Here is an 18945-nt window from a genome sequence, read left to right on the forward strand (position 1 = left end):
AAAATAAGATAAAAGAATAAAAAAAAAGACCATAGTAGATCTATGATTAGCCCTCGGTCGGGATGGTCCTGTCGAAGAACTTGATTCATGCAAAGAAAGAAACTTAGGATAGGAGACTTATGGAAGCAGCAGGGCTGGGTCTGCGAGTGAAACCCCAAAACCTCAAATCCACTAATACCTATCAAATAAGAGGCCTACCGAGGATCCGGTGTCTAAGGTGTCTAGGATTTCTCCCAAAAGTAAGTAGGAGTGCCTTACAGTCTAGGAAAACGGCTGATCCAACTACAGAACAAATACAGACATAAACATCAAAAATACCGCACAGAGCGCCCGCTCTAAAAAGTTGGAACACGGACTACCAGAGACCAAGGCTCCAATCGCAGTGGAGGCAAAGAAAAAATTTAAGGGATTTCCATTTGTGTAAGTGTTTATGAATTGTGAGTAGAGTTCCGCTTATTTGTACTTGTGGGAGAATGCTGGTACCAATGGACTAGCAGAGGTACGTACCAGTTGCCTTGAAAATTACCCCTTTTTCAAAGAAGCGATGTAAAGTCGAGGAAGGGGTGAGATACAGAATTCATAGTTCTTAGATCATATAGCTGGAATTTTGTTACCCTTTCTCAGGAAAAAAAGATCATATAGTTGGAAGGGGTGAGATATAGAATTCATAGTTGCCTAACCCTTTTGCTCTAAGGTTCTTTACGTGTTGAGCCCGTGAAGTGCATTAAAATAGTGAAAGTGACAGTCTCGGGAGACTCAGTTTTGCTTTTCAAAGTAATATGGTTCTCGGTTATCCGTCCACTTAATAAGATCTAAATTTTGGAACATAATTTGTTAGCATGCTATGTTGCTTTGAAATTTATCACACGTTGAGCAAAGCAATTTCATGTTAGTTTTTATTTCTTTACTGTGCAGTTGAGAACTTTTTTGATCCGTAATGGCTTGATGACTCTTTTCAAAGAAGGCCCTTCTGCGTACAAGGCTTATTACCTGAGGTGAGGTTTATTTTGTTGGTCCTTTGTTCTTCAATGGTCAACCTCTAGTTTGAACTCCTTGGTGGCTTCATATGCATTGTATCTTTGTTTCACATTGTTCAATAAAGAGCTGCTGCTACACTGTAGCCGACATAATTCAATAATAATAAATTGTTCCATCCACATCTTAGTTGGTCTTTTAAGGGGTGTTATCATCATATAATGAAGTGCTACAGTTCTAATGATTTATCTAAGTTTCTGAGATGCTCATATTGATTTGTCATGATCAGCCTTCACATTATGATTTTGTACAGCCAAATCTCTGTTGAATCCACTAGGCTATTAAATTATTGCCGAACTTCTAGTTTCCAGATCTTATTTTTCCAGTCTGACTAGTGTAAGTACCCTGAATCTCGACTTTATTTTTTTTAAATAGCTGTTATTTTTACCCAAGTTTTTGAGGCTGTCTCTACTGTTTCTTCCATTTTTTCAGTGTGTTGGAACCATCAGTCTGTATTTTTACATAGCTTGTGGTTTTATGTCTGTATTGTCTTATCAATCCTCAAGGATAAATTATTATATCAATCTCTATAACAGTATGGTCAATACAGGCAAATGAAAATTTGGAATACTTCAGCAGCCAAGCAACGGGAACTCTGCAAGATGCTTGATGAATGGTAATACTAAATGAACTTATCATTTTTTACGATTAGTCACTTTTCTTTTCCCAGTGTAGCAAATCTTACTGGGACTACTTTTTTCAGCGCAGTATACATACAGAGAAAATATGGGAACAAACCATTGTCATCATCCAACTTATCATTTTCTACGATTAGCCACTTTTCTTTTCCCAGTGTAGCAAATCTTACTGGGACTACTTTTTTCAGGGCAGTATATATACGCAGAAAATATGGGAACAAACCATTGTCATCATCCACATATCTAAGTGAAGCTGAACCCTTCCTTGAACAATATTCAAAGCGTAGTCCACAAAATCAGGCTTTGGTAGGATCTGCTGGAAATTTAGTCAAAGTTGAAGATTTCATGGCCATTGTTGAAGGACAAGATGAAGAGGGTGATCTCAAGCCGGAGAAAGATATTGCACCTTCAAGCCCTAGTATTCCCAGCAAAGACATGGTCGCGAAGAATGAGGGTCTCATTGTTTTCTTTCCAGGTAAGATTGAACTGGTTTTGAATTCCCAGATTGTATACAATATTTGAATCTTTTATGGTTGTTTTGTGTTATCTTGCTCTCTAGTAGTTGGCCTGTACCCCAGTTGTGGGATCATACTGGATGTTGTTGTTGTTGCAGTAGTAGTTGGCCTGTAGTGGATGATGTAACTCTGGAGTCTTTTATGTATTTTGTATGTAATGTACCTCTTTTGTTTTTAGAACCTCTCGCACCTTTAATTATGCATTCTTTTTGACTTGCTATACTAAATTACAGGAATACCAGGTTGTGCTAAATCTGCACTTTGTAAGGAAATACTGAATGCTCCAGGAGGGCTTGGAGATGATCGACCAGTTCATAGTTTAATGGGTGATCTTATCAAAGGTATGAGGTGCTTTTTAACATCTTTTGGAATGCTCCTTATTTATACAGGAATTTGATTTTGCATGTCCATGCGTCTTGTGCCATTAGGTTGTTGGTGTATATCATGTATTCTCTCTGTCTCATCTTGTACAATAGTATTTGACAAGCACAGGATCTAAGATGTGAATTTTCCTTATAAATTGAAGCAGTAATAGTGGAAGGATATCTTCAAACTAATGGTTGAAAGTTAGTTGATAGAAAAAAACCACGTCAAGATTTAATTTTTTTTGATAGTCTAATGGATTTGGATTCTTAAAAGTTGTGAAAGTTGTATAGAAATAGAAGGGCGTTAAGCATTTTGGGACATCCCATAATGGAAAGAGTTTTGTGTAATTGAGACAAAGGGAGTATCTATTTTATTCTGACAAGCATTTGCTCCTGAATACAGGTTGGAACCAATTGAATAAAATTTAACTTGGAACTAAATCATTGTGATCTTGTTCTTTCTTGCCACAAACTTCTGATTCCCGAAACTTTCACTAATAATATCCTTCTTTTTCTTGCTTGAGGACTCAACTTTTTCTCAGACAATAAAGTTTGATCTCTTTATGTCCATCATATTAATAGGTAGATATTGGCAAAAAGTTGCTGATGAACGCCGAAGAAAACCTTACTCGATCATGCTTGCTGATAAGAATGCACCAAATGAGGAAGTATGGAGACAGGTAGGTTTTTGTATTTGCTAAACTGTTACCTGAGTAGTACAAATCATTTGATGCAAAAGGCACTTTTATGGTTATTCTCACTTCCAAATTAGCATAAGATGCAGTGGTAGTGCTACAAATAATGATACCATACGAGATTATGAAATCTAGTTATAGCATCTGTTCTCTGTACTTCGCATACAACTTTTATAGTGCCGCGGAATGCATCTTCTAGTTTAGAGTGCTGCGGAATTCATATAAAGAACTTGAGTTTTTAAGGTTCTTTCAGTTTGGAAATAACATAAGATGTATTGGTAATGCTTCAAATCATGATATCCAGATTTGTCTCACAGGGTTTTATTCTCATCGTTGCAGATTGAGAACATGTGCCTAAGCACCAAGGCATCTGCTATTCCAGTTGTACCTGATTCAGAAGGTCTTGTTAGAAAGTTCCTCTGTAGTTTCTGTTGCATACATTTTGGATAACCTGTTATGCTGCTCCCACGCAAGTCTGCTTTAATTTATGAAATGTTGGGGCACCTGATTTAGTAATTCACCCAGTGCTCCAGTGGCTTTGTTTTGCATTTCTTGCTATGTTGTTTCAGATTTGTGTTATTGACAATTCTTGTTTCTTGCTGAGTGAAAAATTACGTCCGATTCTGGTGGAAGCATGGAAAATGCTTCCCACCTATGCCTCTGACCTTCCCACCTACACTCCTGGCTTTTGTGTAATCTTTAATTAGACTGGTGAAGCTCTGTATCATCTTGTTATATCCTTTTGTTTCTTGGAGAACAATTATAGGCTAATCTTCATGGTGCTTGATGATGATTTACATTACCTTGCTTTACAGCCAGTGACATTGGTAGTGGTAGTAAGAGAATTGTTTATTGGAAAGTTCATTTGTTTTATCTTGGGTCATACTCATCTATGTGTACATATGGGTCTTAGTTACTGCTTGGTCAATCATGCAGGAACTGAAATCAATCCATTCTCTGTTGATGCACTTGCGGTTTTTACATTCCGAGTACTTCACCGAGTTAATCATCCGGTACTTAACTCTTCACATTACTCCGTCCTTGTAAACTGCCCTTCAGCCATTTCCTCCATTCAACTTGGATATCAATGTCTTAGACCTCTCTTTTCTGCTGTGATCCTGAAGGGAAATCTTGACAAGTCATCTCCAAATGCTGGATATGTGCTGCTAATGTTTTATCACCTTTATGAGGGAAAGGTACAAAATCTTATTGCGCTAACAAGATTATGTGAGATGTTTATCTTAAATGAACTGTATTTCATTACTTATTAGAATAAATAATAAATAAGTAAATAAATAAATGAGCCGTTTGTATATGATTTTTTTGGTACACTTCCACTCAGAGTCGTCAGGAGTTCGAGAGTGAGCTTATTGAACGTTTTGGCTCACTTGTCAGAATGCCTCTACTGAAACCTGAAAGGTTAGTAAGATTTCTTTCTTCTGACCCCCCTTAATGATGGTTGGACTCTTCAGCTTGAAATGATTGTATTGCTTACTACGTGTTTAGGTGGCTTTTTCCTTTCCTCTTTGTTTGATTAGTTCATTATGTTAGATTGTAGTTCGAACTCGGCAATAAACAAAGCCTGACATATAAGTAGAGAAGGGCAAAGGGGCGAGCCCATCATCTTTGCTACGACCTCAGGGTTGAGAGGAAGCAAATGCTTCCACAACAGACCCAGCCTTTGCTCCGATTGGAGCTTCTCCTCTTCGACTTGAGAGATTTCTTGTGAAATTTCTTGAAGTCTTATAAAAGAATCCATGGCTACACTCAATGCTTTTATTGCCGACTTCTAAGTTCCTCTTCGTCTCTATGAGATGTTAGAGTGCTGTTAGTCACAGCAGTCACATCAGCTGAAGTGTGTTTAGGGTTTAGGGTGAAAGAAAAGAAACAAACGTGTAATAATAAAAGCATGTGTCTCCTTGTGGCATTTTTCTTTGATAATGTGCAAGCAATACAAGTACATTATCGGTACCATAAAGTAAATCCACAAAAGAATGATTCCTTACAAACCAAAACTGATCTATTATATAAACATGAACATTATTGGCACACCAAAAGAATTAGGAATGACAAATTATTCCCCAAATGTACATAGTCATTCTTTATTTCTTCAAAAGCTCTTTTTTCTCTTCCAGTGGAATAGTTGAGGTGCACACAAGCTGGTCCTGACACCTAAGTTGCTCCGACAAGGCAGTTTAGGTGCCGTACCCATGTCGACACGACACTACTATGGGTGTGGGTATGAGATCCGTACTGGATTTGGTCGAATAATTTTGGATACTTTGACCGCGGCGACAGAAAAATTCGAGATGAAATACAATTTGATTCTCGAAATCAGAACCAAAACTGGATAAATTTGAAGAAAATAGCATACCTATCTAGGAAATCAATCCTTCACTTATCTACAAGATGAGAATAAAAAAGAAATTCACACTTTACAAGCTATACATAAGTATTTCACAAATTTTCTCATAATTTGGATATATTTTTATTTTTTTGAATTATTTTAGCCGGATCCCCGCACCCATATCCGTACTAGGATCCGTATCACCGAATCTTAGAATTTACATCTCGAAGGTCCAACCTCTAGATCCGCACCCGTGTTGGACACCCGCACCCGTGTCCGAGCAATTTAGCCTGACACCACCGTCATGAAAAAGACTTTCTCTTTCTCCACAGGACCCCATAGTGCTAGTAAGGTCACATCCTACGCTCTTCGGCTTTTTTTTCTTTTAAATGCTCAATTGAAAAGTGCCTCCTTTACTGTGTCGGACATCTCCCATTTTACTCTGAAATACACAATCTTCCACCACAAGCGAGTTGCGACCTAACAATGTAGCAGAAGGTAGTATATATCTTTACCCGAACATTTGTTTGTAAATAAAGCACAAGATAAAGTGTGTAATTCTCCTTTTTCCCCTCAAAATCTCAAATGTCAGGAACCATTTTTGGTGCCTTGGGAATTCAAATTGATTTTCGTGGAAAACATGACTCCTCCGTAACCAAGAGCTTGTGATAATATGACTATTGAGAAAAATTCATTTCTCCCCACCCTCTCCCATCATGAGTCTTGGTTAGCATGCCATGTATTTTGCTTGTAAAGTATTTAAATTAGGCCTTGGAATTTAGCGACTTCTTAATTCTGAAGATATTTTCTCAAGTCGACTCCTTGTTGTGGCCTACGGATCGGTTTTACTGTTGTCTAGTTGTGGCTTGACACATTGTAAATGCTCGGGAATCTGAGTCTCTAGTGCGCTCTCCCACCAATTGTGATTCCAGAAGTGGATTCTGATTCCATGTCTTACCCTTAGAATGATGTTGCCACTGCCACTAAAATCTATTGATGATTTACTGATCCTTCCATATATTCCTCTAAAGACCATACCCAAGTGAAGTATGATATGTTTAGTTCTCCATCCTGCTTTCACAAGTCCATACTTACTCGTAAATCTCCATAATCATTTTGCTAATAGGGCCTCGTTGAAAACTCGGAGGTTCTTTACCTACGAACCCTCCCTCCTCACCCCCCCTCCCCAACGTCCTCCTAGCTAATTAAAGCTTATAGGGCCTCGTTGAAAACTCGGAGGTTCTTTACCTACGAACCCTCCCCCCTTTCCAACGTCCTCCTAGCTAATTAAAGCGAACTTCCTAGCCTCACTGCTTCATCTCAAGAAATTAAAATTCCATTGGAGGCTCAACTTACCTGTGACAATGCTATATGCATGAAGCGAGACATGAATTGTGTGGGCATGCTCAATAATGTACTTTTCAGTTTTCATTAATGTTCCTTCCCCTTACGACAAGTATCTCTTCCACTATCTTACTAGCCCCTCTTAGCTCTTTCAATCATCGTGTCCCATGCTGATTGGTCATTGTAAAAGCACAAATAGTAAGGGGGGAGAGAGATAATAAGAACTATTAGCTTCCCCATGAATAAAAGTAAATAAGAGATTTTATGATAATTTGGCAGAAGAAAAGTGGGCAAGAACAAAATTGGAGGGAAAAGGGAAGTGTAAAGGGGTGTTAACACTCTGAGAAAGGTGGGTTAGATTTTTTTTTTTTTTTTTTTGAATTGGTAACTATTGTATATATTATAAAAATCAGTACATAGGTTGCACTGAAAACCAAATTTACATTGAGAGAATTTGTAGATATTCTAATTTGAGACCTAGCAGGATCCTAGTATGTCTATGATTGTCAATGTATCTTCTGTGTACATCTGTTTGCACCAAAAACAAAATAGAAGAATACAATTGAGTTTGATCTTCTGCAGTGGATTGCTTCTGTCTTCAAAACATCTAGTGTTCCTTTCCCTCCAGACTGTCCACCAAATACATGCCGGAACAGTCCTCCATCTATCTCTGCTAGTTGCTTCAGCTCCAGCTTCTTCCCAGCTATAAATGACATCTTTAATCCTGTATGGCATTGACCATGAAATACCCCTAAGACTAATAAAGATTTTCCATAGTTGGTCTGTAATCTTACAATGTAGAAACAAATGGTTGACAGTTTCTGCATTTTCCCCACACAGAAAACATCTTGAACACAGAGAAATTCTCCTTTTTATGAGATTATCCTAGGTTAAAACCGTCTCCTTTGCTAGTAGCCAAGTGAAGCAAGCTACCTTGTATGGAATCTTTGTTTTCCATATATGTTTCCAAGGCCATGTGTCTACCTGTTGATTATCATGATTCAAAATCTTATATGCATCCTTCATTCGGTAAACCCCTCTGTTGTGCCTCTTCCACCATATTGAATCCAACCCTTCCTGTAATCCTGTAAATGCTTCCACCTCTTTGTAGAGGTCAGTTAATCTTGTTATCTCCCAGTCATTCAGCTGTCTTCTTAGAGCTATTTCCCATCCTTGACAACTCCTCATATCAGCTACTGTCTTATGCTGGTTTTGTGCTAAACCGAACATATCTGGGTATCTTTCCTTTAAGCTTCCAATTCCTAACCAGTTATCATTCCAAAATGATGTGTTCCTTCCGTTGTTCACTCTTATGGAGGAGTGATTCTTCATTATTGGCCAAAGTTCTCTGATGGATTTCCACACACTTACTCCATATGATGTTCTGACTTTTTTTGACACCCAATTGTTTTCTTCACCATACTTTGCTTTGATCACTTTTGCCCATAAAGATTGGGGTTCTTTAGAGTACTTCCATAACCATTTAATTCTAAGAGCCTTGCTTTGGTTCTTCAAATTCCTTATCCCCAATCCACCTTGTTTTTTATCCATTGTTAGCGTCTTCCAATTGACTAAATGGAAGACCTTTTTCTCCTTATTACCTTGCCAAAGGAATGTTCTTCGGAGTTTGTCCAATCTCTGTAAAATGCCTGCTGGAATTGGGAACAAAGACATCATGTAAGTAGGTAGAGCGTCTAATACTGAGTTGATTAGAACTAGCCTACCCCCAATGATAGGTACTGCGATTTCCATCTTGACAACTTCTTCTCACACTTTTCTATGACTGAATTCCAGATTTCTTTTGATTTGGATCTTGCACCAAGAGGCATCCCAAGGTAAACAGTTGGTAGGGACCCAACTTCTCCTCCCAATATCTGAGTCAGTTGCCCCATGTTGTTAACTTCATTAATGGGAAAAATATTGCTCTTTCTCCAGTTAATGTGTAATCCGGATACTCCCTCAAATAAAACCAAAATGATCCTTAAGAATCTAAGTTGGTCTTTTTCAGCATCACAGAAGACTAGAGTATCATCAGTATATTGGAGATGTGTGATCTCTAGATTGTTAGCCCCACTCCTGTTTACCTCAAAGCCTTTAACCCATCCACTGACTTTAGCCGTTTTGATCATGTTGTTCAATCCTTCCATGGCTATGATGAATAGAAAGGGAGATAAAGGATCACCTTGTCTGAGACCTCTGTGTGACTGAAAATACCCTTTAGGACATCCATTTATAAGAATGGAGAATTTCACAGTAGATATGCAAAATTTCATCCATCTAATCCATTTTTGCCCAAAACCCATTTGTTTTAACATTCTTAGTAGGAAGCTCCAGTTCACATGATCATAGGCCTTCTCGATATCCAATTTGCATAAGATTCCAGGTTCTTTCTTTTTTATTCTTGAGTCCACAGCTTCATTAGCAATCATCACTGCATCAATTATTTGTCTTCCTTTGATGAACGCCATTTGTTGAGCATCGACAATTTTCCCAACCACCCTCTTAAGTCTTTCAGTTAAGACTTTTGAGAGCAGTTTGTAGAAGCTCCCTATCAAACTGATCGGTCTGAAATCTCTCAATTCTTTCGCACCTGTCTTCTTTGGAATCAACGCTATATATGTTGCATTGAAGCTTTTCTCAAACATCTCCTGTGAATGGAAGTTGTTAAAAGCCGCCATGATATCTTCCTTCAAAATGTCCCAACACTTTCTGAAAAAACCCATTGTGTATCCATCTGAACCTGGAGCCTTGTCACTTGCCCACATCTTCAGACTGCTCAGTACTTCTTGTTCCTCAAAGTTACTCTGTAAAGACTCCCTTTCTGATTCAGAAATGCTTGAACTATTTACAAAATTGACTGTTGGTCTCCACTGTTCAGGTTCTGTGTATAGCTCCTTGTAGAATTCAATGATCTCGTTCTCTATTCTTTCTGGATCCTCGATTACTTCATGTCGAATCATTATTTGGTCAATTTTGTTGTTTCTCTTGCGTGCATTTGCAGTCCGATGGAAAATTTTTGTATTCCTATCCCCTTCTTTGAGCCACAAAGCTCTTGATTTTTGTCTCCATGCAAATTCTTCATTCTTGAGTTGCACCTCAATCTCCATTAGAGTGGCTACTTTCCTGTCTGATTCCTCCTCTGTCATCGCTCTTAGTTATTGCGTTGTCTCAAAATCTGCTAGTTGACTTAGCAATTTTGATTTCTGCATTCCCAAATTGCCTTCGTAACTTCTGCTCCATCCTTTTAGCTTGCCCTTGAGAGCTTTTAACTTGCAAGCTAAAATGTAATCAGGTCTTCCTGAGAATTCAAAAGATCCCCACCACTCTCTAATTCTGTCCTCAAAACCTTCCACATTCAGCCACCAATTTTCAAACTTAAAGTAAGATTTAGCTTGTTCCCACGCTCCACAGTCTAGAGCCACAGGTGAATGGTCCGAAATCAACCTTTGTTGGATAGTTTGCTTGATGTTTCTGAACCTTACATCCCATTCTTCTGAAATGAGAAATCTATCAATTCTTGAAGCCGCTATATGATTGTCCCCTTTGAACCAAGTATAGTTTCCTCCTTCAAGTCGAAGATCTAACAACTCCATATCTTCTATAAAATCCGAAAACTCCACCATCGCTCTGGACCTCCTTGAACATTCCCGTTTTTCAGAAGGGTACCTTGTAACGTTAAAATCGCCACAAACCGCCCAAGGACCTTCCATCAATCCCCTCACTGCACCAATTTCTCTCCATACTTTTTTCCTTTCTATTCTACAATTTGGAGCATACACTCCTGTTATGTGACATTGAAAATTCTGTAGAAGAGCGTCAAACTTGCACGTCAAAGTGTATGCACCAGTCTGTAACACCTCCCCTTTCCATACTCTGCAATCCCATAACAACAAAATCCCCCCTCTCATGCCGCTAGCTTCTAAACTTGCATACCTCACCCATCTACCACCCCATATTTGCCTGACTATTTCCTCGATATCCCCCTCGACTTTTGTTTCTTGCATGCAAATAATGTCTGCCCTCCAATTCTGCACTTGACTTTTTATTATCTCCCTTTTCTTCTTATCGTTTAATCCCCTTACATTCCAGGAAATTACTTTGATCATCATATAGAAATGATTGATAGATCTCTTCCCCTACTCCTTTTCCCGTCACTCTTGAATTTGACATCGAAAGAAGTTAACCCTTTTAATTCCAGTGATCCTTTGAATCTTTGTTTCTTCACCTCCAACTCTGTCTCCACCCTTCTTACCTGTCTGCAACTGTCAATTTGCATTAACAACTCCAGTGCTTCTTCTTCATGTCCTTGGAAATCTACTCCAAACATTTTCCCCAATTTGATCATATTTTGATGGACCCATATTGTTGCATCCATGTCTTTATCCAATAATGGATTGTGTTGCTGAACTGCTATAGGATTCACCTCCTCGATTTCCCACTCTTGGATAGAGCTAAATTGCTTTAGATGTTCCAAAGCACTTCCCACATGATCAGTCCCTATCTTTGAGTTTATGCTTTGCTCCCCTTCCTTCTGTTCCAATCTTGCTAAATCTGCTCCACCTTCTGGCTGACTGCAACTGGTAATTGTTTCCTTTTGCATACTTTCAAGATTCACGTTAAGGGTTTGATCCCCTGGAGAGGACTCTTTTGCCCCCGAGTAAGAAGGTCCTCCCATTTCCACGATATAAGGCTTCAGCCCAGTATCATCAGAGATCTCACACGAGAGGTCATTAAAAATGACTTGTGCAGCCATATCAGGGTCATAGGATTTCAGCTTGACTTTTGACACTTTACTGCTCTAATTCATCGAAGTTGAACTTTGTGTAAATTGTCCACTTGCCTTTCCTTTACCAGTGTTTAGCTCATACCGTGTCTTTCTTTCAGCCCAGATTGGGATGAAAAATTTGGTACCGTCTCTTTCAATCCCCACCTCATTGGGAGTCTTTCTGCCATCACCAGCAATTTTGATTCTTGCCCACTTAAGATGGTTTTTGAGATCAGTTTCTTCTTCTGTAGCTAACCATCCCCACAGAGATCTCCTATTTCTTTGAAGATCTTTTGTGACCATAGATGTAAAGGAATCCCCATGGCTCTAATCCAGCATGTTTCCTCAATTTGTGAGTTTGGAATGCAACCGGCAGTATGATTCCACCATTCCACATGAAGCTTGAACTTTTTCCATCTCCATTCTCCTTGCACAATCTGCTCTGCCATGAATCTGTTTGGAAATTCAAAAAGAAACATGTTTCCTGTCATTTCGTATATGTTTACTCTGTATGCTTTGTTAAATGAAGCACTAGCCCATCGCCTTATGTCTGCTAAAGTGGGTCTCTCATTGATTTCTTTCCCAAAAGACCCGTTAATGCATCTTTTTAGTAGGCCTGTGTCCTCTCCTCCAGTAGGTTCCATAACAGAGATTTCCCCATTGTTCGTGTTAACCCTTGCCTCTCGAAGGGTATTGGACTGCCATTTACTCTCCTTAACTACTTGGGCATAAGGGAGATTTTCCACAGTGTTTCAGGATGGTACTATGGAATTCAGCCTGGTGGTCTGATAAATGAATCTTTCTATCTTAGCTGCTATGTCTTTCCAGCCAGAGTTCAGAGTTTACTCTGGGAGTATTATCACTGACCTCCCTTCTTCCTTCAGTGACAGAATACTCATATATCTTCCATGAGCGTTAAATTTCCTGGTACAGAAATGTTCTGTCATTTGCTCCTTGTACTTCCATCTCTTCACTAGATTGTTTTGATCTGTCGAGGCTTCTTTAAGTGCAAAGCAGATCCATTCCATTGCCTTTCTGCCCATGGATGATCTTCTCATCATGTTGCGACTTCTCTCAACCCATTCAAACCATGTGTCTTTGTTAGAGTTCCATCTGGTGATGTCGAAAGATTTGAATCCTGCGTTGAAATATATCCTGTTGTCTCCCATATTGTACTAAAACCAGCTGCTCAGCTTATGAAAGTTAAAGGTTGTTTGGAAGTTATCCCAGTGAGCTAGAAAGCTCGAAAAGGAAAGAGGAAACAGGAACCAGAAATCTGGAGGGTTCCTGCCACCGGAAAAAATAAAAGTTGTCGGAATTCAGAAAGGATTGTATGGTTGTGGTCGGAATTCCCCAGTGATTGTGCTGTCCAAATTTTTTGAAAAGTGGTCGGAATTGTGCTCACGCGCCGGCGCGTGGCATTTTCCTTGCCGGAGACTGGCTGCGCGTGGGGGCGCGTGAGGGGTATTTTATCGGAGCTATTTTCAGGGGGGTGGTCGGAACTTGATCGGCGTGCTAATGGTGTTTATGGATTCTCAGAATTCCTTGTTCTCTGGCTCCTCGGGGAGTGTGCCTGAGAGCTTAAGAAAGAAGAGAGAGAAAAAAAATTTTTAGGGAGACTTCTTCTCAAGTAGGGGTTGCTATTTTATGGGATGATTTTTCTCTATGGATCTTTAGTTGAATCCTCTTCATAATCTATGTTAGTCCTTTTTACCCTTTTGCTTGCAAGCTAGTGTGGTGTAATGCAATGTAGAAAAAGAGGGTGTTGGTGTAATTTCTTAAGCTTGGGGAAGTATATATAATGTTGCTTAACTTGAGAGGATTTACTTGTAATTTGCTGTGAATTTACTTCTCCATAAGTTGTCTTAGACTCTTAGTCTTATGAAACATATCACTTAAAAAACTTGAAAGGTTAATTCCTCAGATTTCTCAGCGAACAACAAACTGAGGTCGTTCAACATTTTTAAAGTATCTAAAGTTCTGAGTGCTCATCTCCAGGGGTGTAACTGGCTTGCTTGCAAGCGAGTTCGATCATAAGTCTCATTTATTTAGAAGAAATGAAATTTGTTCTATAAAATTCTATTTCCCGGCCAGATGGAAAGAAGGACAACCATTGTTATTGTCTAAGACATGAATGATGCAACAGGTCCTGCATAGTATCATCATTTTGGGGTGTGACACACGTCTCATTGGTTGTCCGTGCTTTCACCTAGTCACTAATTTTCGTTAACTAGAGTGAGTATAGCTCTAATTTAGTTAAACATAAATTCTAACGCATACATTATAAAAAACAGCGTTCGAAAATTTTGAAGGAGATTGCCATCTTTGAACACAAACTTCAATACTTGTCACCGTAATTTTTCACGACCAAAATAAAGGGAAGGAAAAGAAAAAGAAAGTGGGTGTTATCAATAAATCAAACTGTTTAAATAAATGCCAATTACAGCAAGCTGTGTGGTCCAATATGTTCAACTCTATAGGATATTAGGCAACTAGAAGTTTCAGTGTTATAACTGATTCATAGCAATGCAACCAACAAAATGTCGCAGATAGTAGTGGAGCTGATAATATTCTACTATCATGTCAGATGATTTTTGCCTTGATGTCGTTAAAATCTGTGCTGTGTTGGTATTGCTGTGGTATTTGGTATTTGACCTGTATAGTTTGGAACTGTCAATTCAAGGACATGTAGGTCTTCCCTTGTTCATTTGCTTTACTTGCTGTTGATATTGTTTATGATCATATGAAGGTCTCCGCTACCAGATTCTGTGAGGTCTATTATTGAGGAGGGAATCAATCTGTACAAGCTTCACACAAACAAACATGGAAGGTCAGTGTTACATTCAGCTACTGTCAGCAAGTGCAGTTAACGAGTTCCTCCACACCATCCCCCTTTTTGCACTTGAGTTGTAGTGTTCATGGTGAAAAGTATTATGCCTTGCCATGCGACCTCGAGCTCTCTCTCTACTACATCCTCAGCTCACAAAATTGTTCTCAAAGTAATAGTTTATGTTGAAGTAATTATGAATTGAATTTGAGTTTTCCACTTCTTTCTCCAGAATGCTTTAGTAAAAGTAGGGTTATTATGTGTGATAAGCTTTCATCCAACTTCTTCATATGGAGGCTTCGACTCTTAGGACTTTGTGATGATTGAATTGTATTATGATGCATAGAGGTCTCGATATATTATGTTAATACTTCTGGTTGGTAGAGAAGATTAGAAGAATATTACACCTTAAAACGGTGATTCTCCCAGCCAAATATTGGTCTGTCATCCTTAGTTTCCTCTTTCTTTGGGTTGGTAAAGCATTACTGGAAATCTGATATATTCGTTGATTTCCAGTTTCTTGACTCTAATCCTTAAATATCTTTGAGCATGATCTGGAGCTATGAAACTCCTTATTACTCGAGTCTTGAATATATAATTCCGCTTTTGTTGTATTGTTTTATAACTTTTTATATCCGCATATATGGATGTATACACACACATGTATACACATATAATATACTCCCTCCGGTTCACAATAAGTGACCAATTTGCTTTTTCGTTTTGGTTCAAAATAAGTGTCCATTCAATTTGTTTTTACAAAATAAACCCTATGTACATACCCCTAAAAAGTTTTCTTAGTCCTCAGTCTCACATTAAATGTTTAATTAGGGGTAGTTTCACTTTGGCCTGTGATGAAGAGTCATTCTTCCATCAGAGAAAATAATGGCGACAAAACCTCCTTTTGGAAAGATAACTGGTTGGGAGTTGGTTGTTTAAAGGAACTCTTCCCTGACATATATGGTTTGGTTCAACATCAGCATAGAACAATAGCTGAAGTATGGACCCCCCAAGGTTGGGATCTTATATTTAGGAGGATGTTAAATGATTGGGAGGTGGCTAGGTTAACTGAGTTTTACAAACAATTGGAAGACTTTAAAGGGTTACAGAGTGGGGTGGATACACTATGGTGGCAGGGACACAACAAAGGTATGTATAAGGTGAGTTCAGCCTATAAGCTCTTAAACCATTCAAATCAGCAATTAACTAATTGGCCTTGGAAGCATATTTGGAAAGTAAAAGTTTCATATAAGGTAGCTTGTTTTACTTGGCTGCTAGCAAAGGAGGCTGTCTTGACCCAAGACAATCTCAAAAAGAGAGGGATTCCACTGTGTTCAAGGTGCTTTCTATGCGGGGAAACAGCCGAGACTATCAGCCATCTATTTCTTCACTGCACGACAACAGATCAGCTATGGAAAATCTTTATTAATCTCAGAGGTATAGCTTGGACAATGCCTAGTAAGATTACTGAAGTGCTTTTTAGCTGGGATGAAGCTGGAGCAAGAGACAGAGATAGATGGAGGACTGTCCCAGCATGTATTTGGTGGACAATCTGGAAAGAAAGGAATTCTAGATGTTTCGAGGACAGTAGCAACTCAATACAGAAGATCAAACTAAACTGTGTTTTACTTTTTTGTTTTTGGTGTAAGCAGAGCTACACAGAGGACACTATGTCAATCCTAGATATTCTAGAACTTTGCTAGGACTGTGCAGAACTTTTCTTTTCTTTTGCCTTCTTGTAAATATGGTTTCAGTACAACCTATGTACTGAGTTGATTAATATATACAAATATGTTACCATCTCAAAAAAAAAAGGGGGTAGTTTAGTCATAGTAGGTATTTTTGTATAGAATTTAGTATTTTCTTAATGGGCGTGCTAAAAGCAAATTGGTCACTTATTGTGAACCGGAGGGAGTACTAAACTAATTGCAATACAGATATGAACCTGCATGTTCTCTACATGTTTCAGTAGGTTCCAGACCATTTATATGCTTTTTTCTTTTGGGGTTATAAGATGTCTTTTCTCAGCCATGTACAATCTGAAAAAACAGCCCTCAACCCCCCTCCCCCCAAAAAAAAACCCCCCACCGCCACCCCCTCCAAAAAAAGTGAGAGTGAGCTGGATTAAATAAAAGAATAAATCTTAAAATACAAACCAGCCAAGGAAGGTGGGGAGGAGAAAAAAGAAGAAATGTTGTTATGTCCAGCTTTTTTCTAGCAAAATCACGTCATCTCTCTAGTTATTCTTAAATTTAGGTAATCGTGTTTCCGATTGATTGATTGTTGCTGATGAATTTTCTCATTGTTTGTGATTTTGTACATTCAATCCTGTAGATTGGAGTCTACAAAAGGGATATATGCAAAAGAGTGGGTTAAATGGGAGAAGCAGTTGAGGGATATTCTACTTGGGAATGCTGACTATCTCAATTCAATACAGGTAAGTTTGTTCTAGATCTCTCAAGGCATGTAATTGATCTCTGATCTTTTCCACTTGAAAAAAAAAAGTAATTGCTATAACGTTATTCAAGCCCTTTACTTCATATGTGACCCATAACACGTAGCTGCACTTATGCATACTTTATTTGAGTTGACGCGCCGGTATAGGAATTGTGTGATAAAAGGTTGGAGAACATCAATGCGGGTTCTTCAAATACGCTAAAAATCAGCAACAAATCTTGACACAGATACACCCCTAAATGAGAGCATGTAAAATAGCCTATGACCAAACAGAATTTTCTTTACCTGCGCTGTTTGCACAGTTTTCTCTCTGTGTAACTCTTCTTTGACATGGGGAGTGTGCAGGGATTTGGGGGGAAAAGTGGCTTCAAGTAGGACGACATGTTTATTTCAAAAAAAAATGAATTACTTACCTTAAAATGAGTTGGTATGCCAAAGCAGATCAGAAGTGCTACATGAGGAATACCTTTCTGGTTGGAGGAGTTTGTTGGATGGTTCAATATTTCATGATCAGCAACACCACACCACACCCCCACCCCTCGCAAAGAACCCCCTGGCTCAGTGTGAACAGAGAAGAGTAGAAAAGCTCAAAAGAAATTTTTCAGGTTGTGGTAAGAGAGATTTTGGCTAATGATGCAAATTTCCATTTCAGGTTCCATTTGAATTTGCTGTTAAAGAAGTCTTGAAACAACTGGGAGCTATTGCGAGGGGTGAGTATGCAGCGCCTACTTCTGAGAAGAGGAAGCTAGGATCTATAGTGTTTGCAGCTGTCAGCCTGGCAGTTCCAGAAATTCTTGGTCTTCTGAATGATGTGAGTAAATTTTGCAAATTTATGAATTGCACTTATGGAGAGTCTTGATGGCTGGAAATTTATTTCTTGATAGTTGTAGTGAGTGGTCTACGCTCTTACCGTACTGATTAGTTTATGCAGAAACATATTATTCCTTGTGGCTAGATTGTTTTCTTGGCAGGTTGAAGAGAATGATAATCTTTCTTGCTTATCTGTTTGCTGACTTCTTTTTCTTTCAATAAAATAATATCTTTATCCGAGAAAAGCAAATATTTGATCACAAAACACACAGTATCTCTTGCTAATCTTTCCTTTCATTCTTAGTTTCCTATCTCATCCGAATATCCTGCATTTTGTTTAAAAGTCCTTTGGATGAACGGTGAGTAAGGGACTGAGGAGAGGCACTTTAGTTTTGCATAAAGGAACTTAACTATATTATCTCATGCTCTTCATTATTTTATGGACAGCTAGCCCAGAAAGATCCGAAGGTTGGCGCTTTCTTGAAGGACAAAAGCATAGAGAGCTGCATTACAAAGGCCCATTTGACCCTGGCTCATAAGAGAAGTCATGGTGTCACTGCAGTTGCCAAGTATGGTTGCTTTCTTCACCAAAAGGTGCCAGTAGAGGTGGCTGCTTTATTGTTCTCCGAAAAACTGGCTGCACTAGAAGCAAAGCCTGGTTGTATTGAAGGTGAGAAGGTCGATTCTAAAAACGAATGGCCTCATGTCACATTATGGACAGGGGAAGGAGTTGTAGCCAAAGATGCCAATACACTACCGCAGTTACTTTCACAAGGGAAGGCTACTCGCATTGATATAAATCCACCAATCACTATAACTGGCACTCTCGAATTCTTTTGAGCTCTACTTGTAATTCCTTGTCTTGAGTCGATCTACACAATTTTGTAGGGTTGTGTGCTTTTGGCTGGAAGAAAGTTTTGCAGGATAGAATTAGATGTAGAGAAAATGTAAAATGTTTAGGGGATGTAGGTCTAGAGTCGCAGTATTTTTGAAACCTCAACTAGCAGTACTTGAATAAAAGAAACAATTTTCTACCGGGTACTATCATATATTAGTTGTCATTCCTGCTGTGTTTTGCATTGTTCCTAAAACTACTATGCTGCAATCTCAAATTGTTGTCGGCTATATGAATCAAGATGAACTGCTC

General features: G+C 38.7%; 1 protein-coding gene across 1 annotated transcript in view; it reads left to right on the forward strand.

Moving 5' to 3' along the window:
* Positions 1-18845, forward strand: part of LOC107790870 (tRNA ligase 1) — a 46028-nt gene extending 27183 nt beyond the window's left edge. The window contains exons 15-27 of the mRNA XM_075237300.1: positions 916-995; positions 1586-1651; positions 1862-2148; positions 2422-2529; positions 3136-3233; positions 3588-3648; positions 4185-4261; positions 4373-4444; positions 4591-4667; positions 14454-14534; positions 16866-16968; positions 17641-17799; positions 18246-18845. Coding sequence (XP_075093401.1) covers positions 916-995; positions 1586-1651; positions 1862-2148; positions 2422-2529; positions 3136-3233; positions 3588-3648; positions 4185-4261; positions 4373-4444; positions 4591-4667; positions 14454-14534; positions 16866-16968; positions 17641-17799; positions 18246-18638 — 1662 coding nt within the window. The 3' untranslated portion in view covers positions 18639-18845. The remainder of the gene's footprint in view (positions 1-915; positions 996-1585; positions 1652-1861; positions 2149-2421; positions 2530-3135; positions 3234-3587; positions 3649-4184; positions 4262-4372; positions 4445-4590; positions 4668-14453; positions 14535-16865; positions 16969-17640; positions 17800-18245) is intronic.
* The last annotated feature ends 100 nt before the right edge of the window (positions 18846-18945 follow it).

The sequence above is a fragment of the Nicotiana tabacum genome, chromosome 18 (assembly GCF_000715075.1).
Source record: "Nicotiana tabacum cultivar K326 chromosome 18, ASM71507v2, whole genome shotgun sequence".
Taxonomy (NCBI): domain Eukaryota; kingdom Viridiplantae; phylum Streptophyta; class Magnoliopsida; order Solanales; family Solanaceae; genus Nicotiana; species Nicotiana tabacum.